General features: G+C 39.7%; 1 protein-coding gene across 1 annotated transcript in view; it reads left to right on the top strand.

Moving 5' to 3' along the window:
- Positions 1 to 16,117, top strand: part of syt7b (synaptotagmin VIIb) — a 69,870-nt gene that overhangs the window by 8,142 nt on the left and 45,611 nt on the right. The window contains exons 2-3 of the mRNA XM_037692691.1: positions 4,774 to 4,853; positions 5,576 to 5,710. Coding sequence (XP_037548619.1) covers positions 4,774 to 4,853; positions 5,576 to 5,710 — 215 coding nt within the window. The remainder of the gene's footprint in view (positions 1 to 4,773; positions 4,854 to 5,575; positions 5,711 to 16,117) is intronic.

Consider the following 16,117-nt stretch of genomic DNA (forward strand, 5'->3'; position numbering starts at 1 on the left):
CACTCGGCGTACGACACTCGGCGTACGACACTCGGCGTACGACACTCTGCGTACGACACTCTGCGTACGACACTCGGCGTACGGCACTCGGCGTACGGCACTCGGTGTACGACACTCTGCGTACGGCACTCGGCGTACGGCACTCGGCGTACGACAAATAAAGAACCTTGAATCCTTGAATCTCTGTTCTTCTTTTAAAAGTGAAGAGAGGAGAAACTTGTGGTGTTATCACTATTTGAGCTTCTGTTTCTCAAGTTACTTAAACAACTTAAAAAAATAAATAAAGTTTGCAAAAATACCTCCACAAAATTCTTAGGTTATTACAAATCAACTGAAAACACTTTTATCCTCTCAGGCTTTTATGTCATGATTTTATTGTGCTTCTTGTAGTTCTTATGCTTGTTTTATTCTTTGTATATTTTAGCACTGGTTTTTATTGTACAGCGCTTTGTGATTTTATGTCTGTGATAAGCGCTCTATAAATAAACTTTACTTACTAGTTCCACACAAAAACCTAAAACCAGAGTTTTTAGTTTTTCATTATACTTTTTAAAAAACAATTTTAAATAAAATATTCAAACGTCAAGGTTCTTTGTTATCATTCACATCACATGTGATACATTATGTAATGTATTCAAGGTCCACTTACACCCAAAAATAACAAAAATATAAAGTATAAAAAAGAGAGTATACGAGGATCTAAGATATACGGTAAACTCTAATAATATAATTTAATATGGTGTATTATTATAACTATTGAGTTTTATCTTCAGGTTTGCACCAAAGATTTGAGAACAGATTTGTGGGTAAAAACTGCAATATACTCTTTGTTTTTTACCAAAATAATAAATAAATAAAAACCTGTGACAGCTGCTCCTTTGAGACTGTATCCACTTTCATATATAATTCAATGCACACAATTCCATTCAGCTCTGCAGATCCTGACGTCAGACTGACCTCATTTTGAGACTTCATGGCAGCACCAGCTTTTCCTGGTTAGCACTGTCAGCTCAGCTGGGACTTTTTAAAATCACATGTTTCCTGATGCTCTCCTCAGTCTCCTAACAGTCCCAGATATGCAGTTAAGGTCAGCTGGAAAGTGAAATGCACACAGGTGTGAATATGAAAGGTTACACCAGCAGAACCATCCTGGAGGCTCCCCCCGAAACAAAAAACAAGAGGCCTGTTATGTCCTGATGCTCAAGAATCCAGGTAGAAAAATCTAACAAAGTTAACAAGTCAGGTCCTCTGGATGGTTTCTTTTTGTTGAGACAGGCATGTTGTGTTTTACCCTCCTGCTATTGTGCTGCTCCTCTTCAGTTAAAATGGTTTTAAATGATCAAACTGTGACACCAGGGCAACATGCTACTGTCATTTAGTGGAATCCCATTGCTGTCACAGAGACACTACCTGTGTATAAATTGGAACTGAGTGATTTACCTGAAGGGTTAACACCTAAAAAAAACTCATTATATTTTAATTAGAAGAGTATTTATTTATTTATTAATCTTTATTTAACCAGGCAAATCCCACTGAGAGATCTCTTTTGCCAGGGAGTCCAGGGACTGAAGGCATTCTAACATGCACGTTTTTGATCTGTGGGAGGAAACCGGAGTACCCGGAGAAAACCCACACAAGCACGAGAAGAACATGCAAACTCCACACAGAAAGAGCCCAGGTCCAACCGGGGATTGAACCCAGGACCTTGTTGCTGTGAGGCAACAGTGCTAACCACTGAGTCACCGTGCTGCCTAATATGAGAACAGAACTGAGAGGAAGCTTAATTAACAGCACATCAGTCTGATTGTCATTACTAAATAAACTTTATTTGATTTATTCCTCAACCAATGAACCCTGCTGTAAAATAAGACTAACCGTATTAAGAATCAATGAGCTTGAACTTTGATTGGAGGCAGCCTGGGAGGTTCAGATAAATCTGACCTGAGGGCACAGCCATGCCATTATATCTCATCATTTAAACAACCATTCAGATGAAGCATTAGTGCTACTAAATATCAATTCATTAACGCCAGCAGTGGCAGGAGGAGTCTGTCGTCGTCCTCCTCCACAGAGCTCAAATACTCACCCACAGCAAGATCATTCAGTGCACATCCTGGCTAATGGTGTTAATGTAGCCCATTTTGGATAATACTTCAAACAGACGGGACAAAAAAACTGAAACTAAAAATACAGAATATCTGTATTCAGTGTTTAGTGAATCTGTACAGTTTTTATTCGACTGAAGGAACGGGTCCACATGTACCTTCAAATTGTCAATAAAATAAATCTAATGCCAAAAACTCAAAATCTGACAAGTTCATGGAAAAAGCCCAACAACAACCATGCAGTAAAGTATATTTACCTATTCTTCTAGGCAGAGAATACATTATAACTTTATTTATTTTTCTTTCGGCTCCTTCTTCAGGGGCTCCACAGCGAACTAACTCACACCAAGACTTGATCATTATTTTTACGCCTGATGTTCTTCCTGATGCAACCACAGACACCGAGCTGCCACAGCCTCTGTGGAGCAGGGAGCTGCTAGCTGGGGGCATTAAGGGCCTTGCTCAAGGGCCCAGAGTGGGGCAAATGAGGGTGGAGGCAGGTGTGGGTGCTTCACCTTTAACACCCACATTTTGATGTTGTCGGTCTGGGGAGTTGAACCGGCACCTTCCAGTTACAGGCCCACCTTCTCTAACCTCTGTGCCACCACTCCACACTATAACTTTATTTCAGATATGTTACTTTAAAAAAAAAAATCCACATTTATAAATCCAACAATTTTCAGTCCGGTCCTCTGGACAGTTTCTCAATAATCCAACTGTCCAGAGGACCGGACTGAAAATTGTTGGATTGAATACCTGGATTATTGAGCATGGACTTTTTTGGCCACGTTTATATATTTTTGAGAAACTCAGCTGATTGAGTATTGAAAACCCAATCAAACTATGTGACTAAAACAAAGGTTTTCATAAATAAAAATAAAAAACATGATAAATAGACTGTGTGAATTTAATTTTCCGGGCCTTTCTTAGCTAGCAGTGAAGGCACTTGGACGATGTTAGCATGAAATATTTCCTGTCCAACGAGAACGTGTTTTCTTTTCTAAAGTCCTGTGTTGGATAATAGAGCGCAGAATAATGGCAGTTTTCAACAAGAGTGCCCGCTTTGAATAATATCAGCTCATTAAATCATTGCTCGCTGTTGTCACTCACATAATTATGGTCAAAATGGACAAATTGCTCCTGCTATTATTAAACCACAAGATATGTGTCATTCACTCTGATCAATGAAAAACAGAAAGTGACCCAAATTACATACAACCTTCACTGAGTTTGCTACACAAAGTCTCTGCTTGTGCCATTAATTAAAGTTTTATTCCAATCATTTCCATGGCTTTATACTAATTGTTTCAATAGTTTGATGACTTATCCAAACAGTAAGATCATTTAGCAGGAAACATTTGAAAGTGTATTAAATTTAAGCTGCATTTCTTGTTGCAGATTCAACCTGGAGCTCTCTGTGTGATGATGTAACTGAAGCATTTCTTAGAATTCAAAAACAGAAAGGGAACATTTTTAGCCATTAAAAAGATCCCCCGTGGAGATCAAAGACTCCTGTTTCCTGCACCCTCTCCACCTCCAACTTAGGACTTTCTTGTCATAATTTGATATTTTGTGAAAATCTTTGTACGCTCTTAAAATGATTCACACAAAATCAAAAGTCAAAAGTCTGAGAGAGCAGGAAGGGAACGGGAAAAGTCTCTTTTTATTGCAACTATAAAAAGCAAGAGGCCTTTGTTAAAATAACTGAAACCATTTCCCCCAAATAAAAAGGATTGTGAGTTATATTTCTTAGAGGCTTTACAAAAATACCAAAAGTAAGTTTCAAGTGACTGCAGTCTATTCTCCTAAGTATTACACTAACATTTCCCCCCAATGAATCTTGATGGGAAAATATCAAATCGTGCAAAATAAGTCTCTAGAATGTCTTTAATTCAGTTTTCCTCTTCACTTACTCTCCTTCATGAGCACCGTGTTCTCCGTCCCGCAGACAGGTCTGTGCTTGTGTCATGTTCACATCACTCTTTGTTGAAATCAGGTGTAAATGAGCCCTCGAGGCTCAGTGGGATTAACTGTCCACATAAAGTTGAACGAATGAACAAAATGAGAGGAAAAACTTGCACGGCGAGTATTAAAACACAATTTAAATGTATACATTGGACCATTGCCAGATAAAAAGTTACTAGTGCAAACTTTGCTGAATATTAATTTAAGTCCGCTGGTCTAAAGATTATATGAATAAACTCATTTGACAATTAAAATAAATAAAAAAAACATCTCACATGCATATAAGAACAGCTTGAGATGTATTTAATGTGATTCGTCGGCCCTTCACACTTTTATGAATGTTTCCTGTTTCGTGCTCTGATGTGCATTTACTGTTATCTCACATGCTTAATGGTATTCTGAGCAGCAGTGCGTGCTTTCCTTTTGTTTGTGTGTAAATATGTGTTTGTGTATGCTTCATCACTTTCAGTGTAGTAAATCACTTCCTCGTCTCTCTAATCCCACAAAGCCGTCTGGTCCCGGCATCGAACCAGATCTATAGCTCCTCCCTTGTTTTCTGTATTTTACAACACACGCTGGAACCTGATGTGGTTCTACAGTCTGCAGAATGAACACTTCACTTACAAAAGTCCATTTAGGTTCAGCAGTTAAGATGCAGGTCAACGATCTGTCCCCCTCATGTCTCTGTCTCGTGTCTTTGCAGGGGAAGAGGAATAAGCCGGGGGTGGAGGCTGCCGGCTCTCCAGAGTCTGTGAGAGGTCGAGGAGAAAATAAAGCCATCAAGTAGGTGTCAGGCACTGATCAGTGATGAGAGTTAAACTAGTTCTGATTGTAAAGTTCAACTTTGAGCTCCCTGCACAACGAAACACAAACCATCCTTTTAAGTCTTTACTTGTGAAGAAGCTTTTAAGAAATATCATTTTGACGCGTTTCTTTGACTTTTTACCCATAAAAAATAACATGCTACTGTTATTCATAACAAAATGAGCATATAATGTTTGAAAAACTAACTCATACAGCACAACTTTCCCTTTTGAGAATGTTTGTAGTTTGCATCATATTTTTCAATTGTGTTTTTTTCCTCAGGTTAAATCCAACGTGTTTATTCAGTAAAAAGTTTCTATCTTCTCCATTTAGTTTCTTCATCCTAGACTCAACAAGTATTTTCAATCACTTCAGCCGTTTCCTGTCTGGTCACAATTTTTATTACAATTAATGTGAAAAACATAATGTATGGACTTTCCCCTATTTTATAAACTTGTTTTTTGGTTTGTCTGGTCTTTATGACTGGATCTTTAAAACAGTCACTTTTTTAACATGCAACATTTGATATTAAAGTCCAGTTTTATTACTTTCTTGTTATTATCCATTTTCCACCAACAGTTATTCCCTGGTCCTTAGCACTTCTTGATACTTGTCTCCTCTGTTGTTTGACGTCTTCATATCTCTGTGAACGTTTGCTGTTCTAACACGTCCAACGTTTTGCTGTCTCTTTCTGGCTGCAGCGATTTAGACCGAGACTTTTGGAATAACAACGACAGCAGCAACGTGCAGCAGAGGTGGAGCTCCTACCCTCCCAAGGAGTTTCTCTTAAACATGTCTCCCTATGCTCCCTATGGAGACCCTCGCCTCACTCCCAAGTGAGTCCCGGTCATGGCTGGTAAGAGACCCCTGTGTCGGAGCGGGGCTGTTATCACTGGGGTCCATTAACACCAGACATCACTGTCTACACTCATGAAATAAGATATTAACAGTGTAGTGATGTGGTTATTTTACAACACCTGGCAAAAAGCATGGAATCGCCACTCTTAAAGGATGTTCTTTCAGTTGCCATCAGTCATTCACATTTACATTCTTAGATCGAGTAGAGGAAAAAATATGGAATCACTGAAGTTTGAGGAAAATAATACGGAATCACTCTGAATTTTACGGCGCTAAAACCAGATATAAATCTGCTAAATAGTCGTCAGTTTAAAAATAAGAGTGCTCACACCTTGGAGAGCTGTTGCACAGAGAGAATTGACTTGAATCACCGCTCCGCCACGAGAGACGTCAGCTGCAAGAAGAGAATTATGAAACAAGAAGGTAAATGTCACGGAAAGTTGCAAAACACATTGGTTGTTAAACAAAAAGGAAAGGTTGTGAAAGGGAAGCAAACTGGTGCACCAAGGACCTCAAAAGCATCCGGATAGAAAAATTAAAGCCAAATGTCTTGAAAACAATAAAAGACGCAGCAAACAAAAGAGAAACAAGAAACTGGAGTGTATGTGACAGAACTGTAAATGATCGGCTGAAAGAAACGAGATTTACATCCAGGAAAGCCAAACGAACGTCATCAACACGCAAACAAAAAGATCCTGAAAGTCAGCCGTAGTAAGACAGAGTCCATGTGTGTGGATGAGAGGGAGGAGGTGGAACAGTGAGGCTACAAGGAGCAGAGGTCACAAAGGTGCAGGACTTCAAGGACTTGGGGTCCACTGTCCAGGAACATGGGGAGTGTGGTGAAGAGGAGAAGAAGAGAGTCCAGGCAGGATGGAGTGATGGAGAAAAGTTTCAGGAGTGATTTGAGACTAAAGGGTGTCAGCAAAGATCAAAGGAAAAGTTTACAAGACAGTGGTGAGACCAGCTATGTTGTATGGTCTGGAGACAGAGACATGGACAAAAAGACAGAAGACAGAACTGGAAGTGGCAGAAATGAAGATGTTGAGGTTCTCCTTAGGAGAGACAAGGATGGAGAAGATCAGGAATGAGATCATCAGAGGTACAGCACATGTTGAACAACTGGGAGATAAAGTTAGAGAGGACACACTGAGATGGTTTGGACATGTCCAGAGGAGGGACAGTGGTTTGGACATGTCCAGAGGAGGGACAGTGGTTTGGACATGTCCAGAGGAGGGACAGTGGGTATATTGGTAGAAGGATGTTAGAAATGCAGCTGCCAGGAAAAAGACAAAGAGAAGACATATGGATGCAGTTAGAGAGGACATGGAGGTAGTTGGAGTGAGGACAGAGTGAGATGGAGGAGGACTCTCTGTGGAGACGCCTGACAAGGGAAAAGCTGAAACAAGAAGAAGAAGAAGAAGATAGAATAAATGATGACATTCTTAAACAGTCAGTAAAATCTTTGATAATTTTGCACAAGTTAGATCCTCAACATCACCTGTCAATCAATCCAGCAAGCTACTGACCAATCAGCTATCTCAATTTGTCCCCAAGGTAAACGCCCCTTACCTGCAGGAGCCCCACCCCCTTTTCCTCTGACAACATTGTCATGTTATGGATGCTTTGCAGAGAGGGATTTTGTGGAAAATCATCAGATAAGAATTTGTTAAACTTTTTCAGAGGACATGTAATTCAGACAGCGCTACCCTCTGAGTTCAGAGGTGGAATACAGTTTGTGCCATTTTCAAAACCTAAACGGAGTTTGGAAAAATGTAAAGAAAGGATGAAGGCCAGCAGCCAACATCATGATCAGCTGAATACAACCGCTATTAACAGGAAGTGCCACATGTTCATCTGAATGAAGGTAACTGCAGGTAAATCCTCCATTTTTGTCATAATTACATTGTATGTTTAATGGTTAAATTAAAATTTAATGCTTCAAACTACAGTAGTTGTGCTTTGTTTAGTGTGTTTTGTACTTTGTATGTAGATATTTGTTGTAACCTGCTTGTATAAATTTACTTTGCTATGATCCTTTAAAAGTCCTGTTTGTGACTGAGATTCTTATTTACGACCAAACCACCCTGAACACGCCCGATCTCAGAAGCTAAGCAGAGTCGGTTAGTACTTGGATGGGAGACCACCTGGTCTAATGCTAGGAGCTGTAAGTTTTGCACTTCTCACAAACCACACCATGGGCGCGTTGTTCAAGCCCAGAGCCATTGCCAGTACTGGGGGCTAAGCCCCCCTAAAGATCCGATCCTAGAATCGCCCCTGGTGAGGAGTTGTGTTTTTTGTTAGTTGTGTTGATAACTCAGTTCAAGCTGTTAGTAAAGAGGTGGTGCAACAATAATCCTGAGTGTTTTTCTTCTGATTTCATCTTTTTTTCCTCAAAATGAAGTAACTACATATTTTTTCTCTACTTGTTTAAAAAAAAAACAATTGTGACTGACTGCAACAGTTATATTTATTTTTTGTTTGTTTCTTAATGCCATAAGGTTATAATTTTCATAAATTATAATTTTGTGTTAGGTCTGTAATAATTGTTTTGTACTAAATTAAGCAACTAAAAAGAAAACATCCTCAAAGTGTGGTGATATCATGGTTTTAGTCAAACCTTTTATGAAAAATAGCACAAAAACTTTGCAAAGCCAAAGTTGATGGTTTCTCACTGAGCATTTAAAACGTTAAATCACCGCCTAAAGATGGGCAGGAAGCTCATTTAGTAACACTGCCTGGCCACTTGTCTTAGCAGGCGTGTCCTCGCCTCCCTGCTGGTCCTCGTGTCTCTGCACTGGTCGGGCGTGAGGCGTGTTTAGTATGCGCTGCCGGCCGTGCGGCGCCGGACAGAGACGTGCGCTGCTGCAGTTCTGCCTGAACATGACACAAACATGGGTGATGTGTTTTAAACGCCTTTCATTTGTTGAGTACGGTCCTTCTAGCTGCCAGAAGCAATGCCAAATTAACTCCTGACTCCCATCTTTGGAAATGAAACGGTACCAAAGATGAAAGACGATAAGAGGCCTCGCTGCTCACGTTCGTTCAGTTTTCCATTCCGGTCATTTCGAGGCACTGCATCCTATTTTTATCTTGTTGATATGAAGAAAACAAACCTGAACAGAAATAGAAAGTAGTATTTATTTAAAACTGTTTGACGGCCCCTTTGCTTACAGCCCTGCTGTCCTCGCCAGACCTCCTTTTCCTCTCACCTGCAACCGTGCAGCGTTACCATGGAGACGGACAACCCTCAAAGCAGCTTGCGCTCCTTTACATGAACATTTTCCTCATTTGTACAGCCAGGCCACCAAATTACAAATGTTCAAATCTACTCAGGATGGTTCGGAGCAATTAGATCATCTGCTGAGGGGGTTGGCTGTTCACACTGGTTTATAAAACGTTTTAACGAGATGGGTCACTTTGGAAGAATAAAAGTGCTTCACATCGGCAGAAGTGTGCCTCGTTTGCTTTCCAAAAGGAAGTTAGGTGAAATTACCATTGTCACACTTTTAAACTACATTTTATATCATTTGAAACTACAGCAGATTTTTATTTTATTGAAAGAAAATTTCTGGCACCTTTTTAAAGGGCAAAGTCCATCTAAAAACATTCTCAAAAAACTTCAAATTACATTTTTATTTTTTTATTATTCACATTTTAAAATAATTAAATGTTTGGCATGTTTATCAAGTGATTTTGATTTTTAGTTCGTTATAAGTCCATTGTTTTAACTGATGCATTGGGTTACGACTAATAAAACTACTATATATACATATCTATCTATATATATATATATATATAGATAGATATGTGTATATATGTCTCATAAACATGTGTACTAAAAGTTTGTTTTTCAGAAAATGATGCAGTCAAACTCCTGAATGTTTTAATATTCTTTGGTCTTCAGTGCAAAACTTAAAAGTTCATGCCAATCAAGAAGCTTCTTCACTTTTCTTGACCAATCCTGTCGATAGAAGTAGAAAAACTAACTCTTCCTTTACATTGTCAGAGAAATTAATATTTTTAGTTGATCCAAATATTTTAGTTCATAAACCTTCAGCAGCAGAATACAAGGCTGTGATTATTTCAAGTGCTTTTGCTACTTGTGCAAATGAAAACTGCAAACTCTTGTGATTTGTGGAAGTGTTGGCAGATGGATTTTGTTACCACTGAATGGCTCTTCTGGCGGACTCGGTGCCAAGCTGCTCACCAGCAGCCGGCTCTGGTTTCATAATTAATCTTATAATCTGGATCCCCACTAGAAAACAAATAAGCATATTTCTTGAAATGTCCAGCTGTTCTTTGAACGGGGTGGTTTATGTTCATCTTCCTTTACACTTTTGCTTTCTTTTAATCTCTGTGTAAAGTCTTTGTGTTTCTTTCCTCGTCACCTTTTCCTCCATCCGCTCTGTTTTCTTGTTGTAACTACTCCCACTGTAGCTTGTCGTACTCTGAGCCGTAAGGCTGCCTGATAGCCCTCCTGAGTCTTGTCTGCTGAGCGCCGTTCTAAAAATAGTCGCACCGTCTCCTTCGTATACAGCCGAGCAATTAAGTGTTTGTGTGGTTAAATGTCTGCCTTGTATCAGCCTCCCCTCCATCATTTAGATGCATCTCACACGATCACGAGGCCGCAGGTGAACCTGTTTGTTCTTATCCTCCTTAATTACAACTCACTTGGTTCTTTCAGAGCCACCAGGTGATTAGTTCCTCTGTTTGTGCAGCGATGTTGAAAGTGTTGTAAACTCGGCGACCGCTGGAGATGAGCGCTGGTGTTGTGACTGCTCTGCATGGTGTCGTCAGCACAAGAGCTAACTTTTGATAATAAGTCACTTCTGAACATTGTGATGGCAGATGAGTTAATTATACATTTCTAACTCAAATCAAGTTTTATTTGTTTTGCAAATTTGAAAAAATGTCTCGCAGATGTAACTTTTAGGGCAGATGGATGTGATAAAGACTTTAAAAAAATTAATAATGAAGAAAGTAATTAGAAGTCAATATTCAAGAATGTGTTGGGCACTGGGAAAATGTGAAGTTCTAAATTATTTCTTTGACCTTCCAACTACTAACAATAGTTTGAATCCTTTAATGTGAGGTTATGTGGAAAAATTATGAACAAAGAGTATATTACCAGTTGTAGATAGCTCTTTGAGACCCAGTTTTTTAGTGAGTTTAATTCTGACAGCACAGATAAGCTAACCATCTTAAAACAACTCCAGACTTTAAAAGTGTACAGTGGTTTATGAAAATGCAATTCTATAAACATTTACGTTGCTACCAATGTCACATTTTGAGATTATTTACATAAAATCTTAACTATTTATGCTAAAAATAGCAACTGCAGCTAGCTGCAGCATGTCCCAGACAAATTCAGGGCACGCTCAGCAGAAAATCACAATATTCTTTTTTCAACCTTTATTTCTACACGTTGGTCTCATTGAGTCTCGAGGACTCGTTTACAGGAGAGACCTGGTTTAAACAAAGAGTGATGACAACAGTGGACAATCATATAAAAAGCATATAAAATGAAAAGTAAATAGAATAAATGAAATTAAAACTAAACAAAAAACGGCTACATTGTAAAGCGGTGTAGAAAACTAAAACAGGAACATGTCAGCGTTGGTTCTTGCAAGAACTGAACAGATGTTTGAAGCCACTTAGAGAGGTCAAAGGTCGAGAGCTTCAGATGTTTTTACAAGATATTCCAGGAAACAGGAGCGGAGTAGGAGAAGGTCCTTTTGTCTAGTTCAGTCCTCACTGAGGGAACACTGCAGGTAATGATGTCCTGAGAGCGCACGCTGTAGCTGCACTCACACAGAGACATGTAGGAGGAGATGATGCTTAGCGCACCACAATGGACAGCGATAAACATTATAGCTCAAACAACAGCATAATGAACAATTGATAAAATTTTAAAGGTTAATAAAATAGTTTGCATTAACTTGCTATAAAATGTTTGGGACTGAAGTTTTATGATGACAGCAAACCACTTCTATCTAGATCCAGCTTGGACTCGCCATAATCTCGTCAATCTGTTCAGAACTAAACCTCTTTTTGTCTTATAAAGTTATCTAAACCAGACAAGATGATAAAAGTTCATAAACTTTATACAGGATCCAACTTCAAGCACGTGAACTATCACTTTAATGTCTAAATGTGGTCTTGGGCTCCCTCCTGTTGTGCGGCCGTTTGTCGTGTGGTTTGTTCTCACAGAACGTCCCGTGCTAAAGTCGGCGTTCAGTCTGTGCTCGTCTTCGTGACTTTACGTCCAGGTCCGCTGGGGTGGGTTTGTGGGACACGCAGTAACCATCTTCTGTTGCAGGTCATACTGACGTGAAACAAACATTTAACTTCTGCAGGTGTGTGAGCTTCCAGATGTTAGCGTTCTGTGTTCTCATCTGCAGCCTGAAAGCCTGAGAGCGATGCGTCTGCATCGTCACTTAGCTGGGCCGCTCACTTCGAGGTCGATCCTCTCCGTCCTCCCGTTTGGAGGAAAATGGACTCGTCTCAGTATTTAAAACCAACCGCTGGGTTCTGTGTAGCAGACAACGTATTCCCACAACACGTCTGTGCAAAACGACGTTAAGAAGTTTCTAAATAATTTACACACACAAAAAGATTTGGATAAAGTTTGTTCCCACCAGATTTTTTGGTCACGTTAAAAGAACTGGTATGATAAAAAGTAAAGTGCACCTGCTTTCAATTCTAATGTTTAATGTATTAGGACACAGTTTTACAAACACTTAGACAAACCTCAGCATATGACATTGTGCCATAACTGGAAAAAAGAAATAACAAAATAAAAAATTTAAAGCCAAAGTGCAGAAAAAAATCTTTGGTGGTATTTACATATAAATTGATAAGAAGTTACAGCATGTTTCTTTTTTTAAATACACGTGTTTCACTGATTGTCAGTTGGTGTGAGTCGTTGGCTGCTCTGGAGCATCCAGGCGTGTTTTGACACAACGCCAGTCTAATCTGCAAAGATTTAAGAGAAACATCGGTTTAATTTGGGAAAGCTCATTACTTTAAATCACACAAAGAGATCGTTCATCTAGAAAACAAAATAAAAAGCTGCTGATCTTTCCAGAAGAGGAGATTTCATCTGTCTGTAGGATGAAGAATTAAAATCGGAAAGATATTTGAACAAAGATGGCTTTTGGACAAATTAGCTAGAAGGACGTGTTTATTTTTAAAAAAGGAAACATTCCTAGATTTTCACAGTCCGATCCAACCACAGCTTCTGGAACGATGTTCTTTGGACTGCAGGAAAAAAACAGTTTGAAATGTTCGACAGTTCGATACCAAGAACACTGGGCTGAGTTTGTTGTGCAGCCACAGGGCCTGAGCACATTTCAGCAATTTGTACAAAAATCAAAAGTATTAGAAATAAAGCTAAGTCCAAAGTGTTAAAATCAAAAGCAGATGCTGAGAGAGACAGACCAGGATGCTGTGATGGTCTAAAGGCCAGAATGGGCCACATTTATAAGCCCCCACTTTAACCTCACTATAAGCTCTTGAAAACACTCCACTGTGTTTCCTCATCTAGCCAATCACACCCACATCGACAACCTTCTATTTTATATGTGCACTGTTCGTGCAGCTCTGTCTTTATTGTGACTCGCACCAACGAGGAGCATTTAGCTCAAGGCCACGTCATCCTACGGCATGGCTGAAGATAACGCCTCTGATCCTAATGGAAAGATGACAACAAAACCATTAGCTAAAACTAAACTTTGTTTAAAAGTGCTGGTGAGAGTTGAAAAAGGATTTCTTTAAACGAGTGTCAACAGACCTCAGTGCTGTGAAGAAGAGTAGGTGAAAACTTCCCCCACAAACATGGAGAAACTGGGAGTCAAACAAAAACCAGTTAGTTTCTCCATGCTTGATTCTACCAGCATGACGTGTTTTTAGACCCTGCTTCTGCATTTTGGTGGAAGTTTTGTTATTCAGTTCTATTCAATTCAAAAATTCTTCATTAATTCTGAAGGTAAATTAAATGTAGGCAGGAAGGATCTCTTGTCTTAATCTTATACAAACAATGAAACTATTAAATGAGTTGTCTGAGTTGTATTCGTCCTCAGTTCTGGTGAGAAGCAGACCACTCCTTTGTCCTAATGCGTATAAATCTAGAATTGGAAGAGAGTTAATTTACTTTGTACTTTTTGAATGACTGTAAACTCCAGATTGAATCTCATGAAATGTACAATTTACCCGTTTGACTTCACTGACAACACTTTTGCTCTCCGGCCCTCTACGTTTGTGCGTCCGTCTTTCTTCTGTCTCTTTTTCTTGTTTCCTCTCTTGAATCTTTCTTTCCCGTCCATTCTTGTTTGTCTGTCTTTGACGCCCCCCTTCCAACCCCCAGCGGGGCAGTGGATAAGGGTGGGCAGGGCGGTGCTGGGCCCTCACCGGGTGCCAGTGACAGCGGGGGTGGCGCTTGCTCTGGTACAGGGGCGGGGCCAAGTCGCAGCAACAGCATTCGAAGCATGGTGTCGGGGGGCACCAAGGCCGGGCGCTGGCAGATGGTCCAGAGCCACTTGCATGCCGGAGGTCTGCGTCTTAGCAAGTGAGTGGCGCACGGTGGCATGGGGTACGCATGAGGGTGGGCACAACAGGAGCATGGTGTGGGACTCAGACGTGAGTTTGAAAACGTTTCATGAATGGAACTGTTGCATGAACTGTCAAAGACTAAATGAAGCCATTTTTGATGCTTTGCTGGTGCATACAGAAAAATAAAGCCTGCAAGAGAAGCTGTCACTGCAGAGTGTGCTAAATTAAGAATGATCGGCTTCAGAAAGCTCCCTCGCTCATAAACATACAACATTTTCATGTCTTTGTCTTACATAAAGACAATCTGCAAATTCAGTTTGACACGTTTTAGAACCTCAAATGAAGGTACTTTCTTTTTTATACAACATGTTCCTTTAATTTTCTGTCTCGAGTGTTTTGCTTCATAAAGAGCAGAAAGACAGATTCAAGTTTTCAGGATGCTCAAATTAATTTGACTCAAACCAGAATTCATGGCGTCCTTTACCTCTAGAGATGAACTGTTAATGTGGTAAACAGCAAATTAAAGAGGTAAAGGTGGGACAAGTCAGAACTTATAATAAAGCTCTTGGTTTACTAAATTGTGGTAAGCAAAAGATCAAATTAAACAGAAATGTGTTTATTTGTACTTCTGTGCATTGATTTGAAGAACTTAAGATAAAACTCCCTTTTTTCACTTTTTTGTGTTCTGTTCAAATACAACTGATGGTACATCATAAATCTACTGTGCACACTTTCTCATTTAAGCAAAAGAAACTGGTTCACTCTCCAAGGTCCCATGACATACAGTAGTTAAAGAAAAATCATTGTCGCCATCTGTTTCGAATCAAAGTAAAAATCTAAACCTGACCAAGAAGATGTTCACGTAAAGCAAAGCTTGGCTCCGTTCCAGGCCAATCAAACGTGGCGCCTCGTAATTAACTTTAGATTTCAACAACTGCTAAATGTTCAGTCGTGGCTGCGACCAGAGGCGACGTTGGGCAACAAACTAACACTGAACACTTCAGTTTGTTGGAGGAAAGAAGGGATCTGTATCCATCTAACGTGTCTCTGTAGTACTAACACTTTTGCTTATACAGGCAAGTTGTGACTAAAATATGTCGAGGACAGAGGGTATTTTAATGGTAACGAATTAAAAAATGATTCTCCATGAAAAATAGATGCAATTCAACTCAGTTCAGTTTATTTATATAGTCGTCTGAGGTCACTGAACAGAAACATTCACAAACATAACTGTCATTTAGTAAAAGTTCAGTATCTGAGGACGCAGCCGACTCGTTGAATCTTCTCTTCATCACAGTCTCCCATCCTGAGCGAGCACAAAGGAGACAGTGGAGAGAAAAAACTCCCTTTAACAGGAAGAAACCTCCAGCAGAACCAGGATCAGGACGAGCGGCTGGTTGAGAGGACAGGAAGGAGAAACAGACACAGAATGACAGTTCCAGGTGTAGTTTCTATAGTCCAGGTGTAGTTTCTATAGTCCAGGTGTAGTTTCTATAGTCCAAGTGTACTTTCTATAGTCCAGGTGTACTTTATATAGTCCAGGTGTAGTTTCTATAGTCCAGGTGTAGTTTCTATAGTCCAAGTGTACTTTCTATAGTCCAGGTGTAGTTTCTATAGTCAAGGTGTACTTTATATAGTCCAGGTGTACTTTATATAGTCCAGGTGTACTTTATATAGTCCAGGTGTAGTTTCTATAGTCCAGGTGTACTTTCTATAGTCCAGGTGTACTTTATATAGTCCAGGTGTAGTTTTTATAGTCCAGGTGTACTTTCTATAGTCCAAGTGTACTTTCTATAGTCCAGGTGTAGTTTCTATAGTCCAGGTGTAGTTTCTAT

The sequence above is a fragment of the Nematolebias whitei genome, chromosome 2 (genome assembly GCF_014905685.2).
Source record: "Nematolebias whitei isolate Nwh7 chromosome 2, NemWhi1, whole genome shotgun sequence".
Lineage (NCBI taxonomy): Eukaryota > Metazoa > Chordata > Actinopteri > Cyprinodontiformes > Rivulidae > Nematolebias > Nematolebias whitei.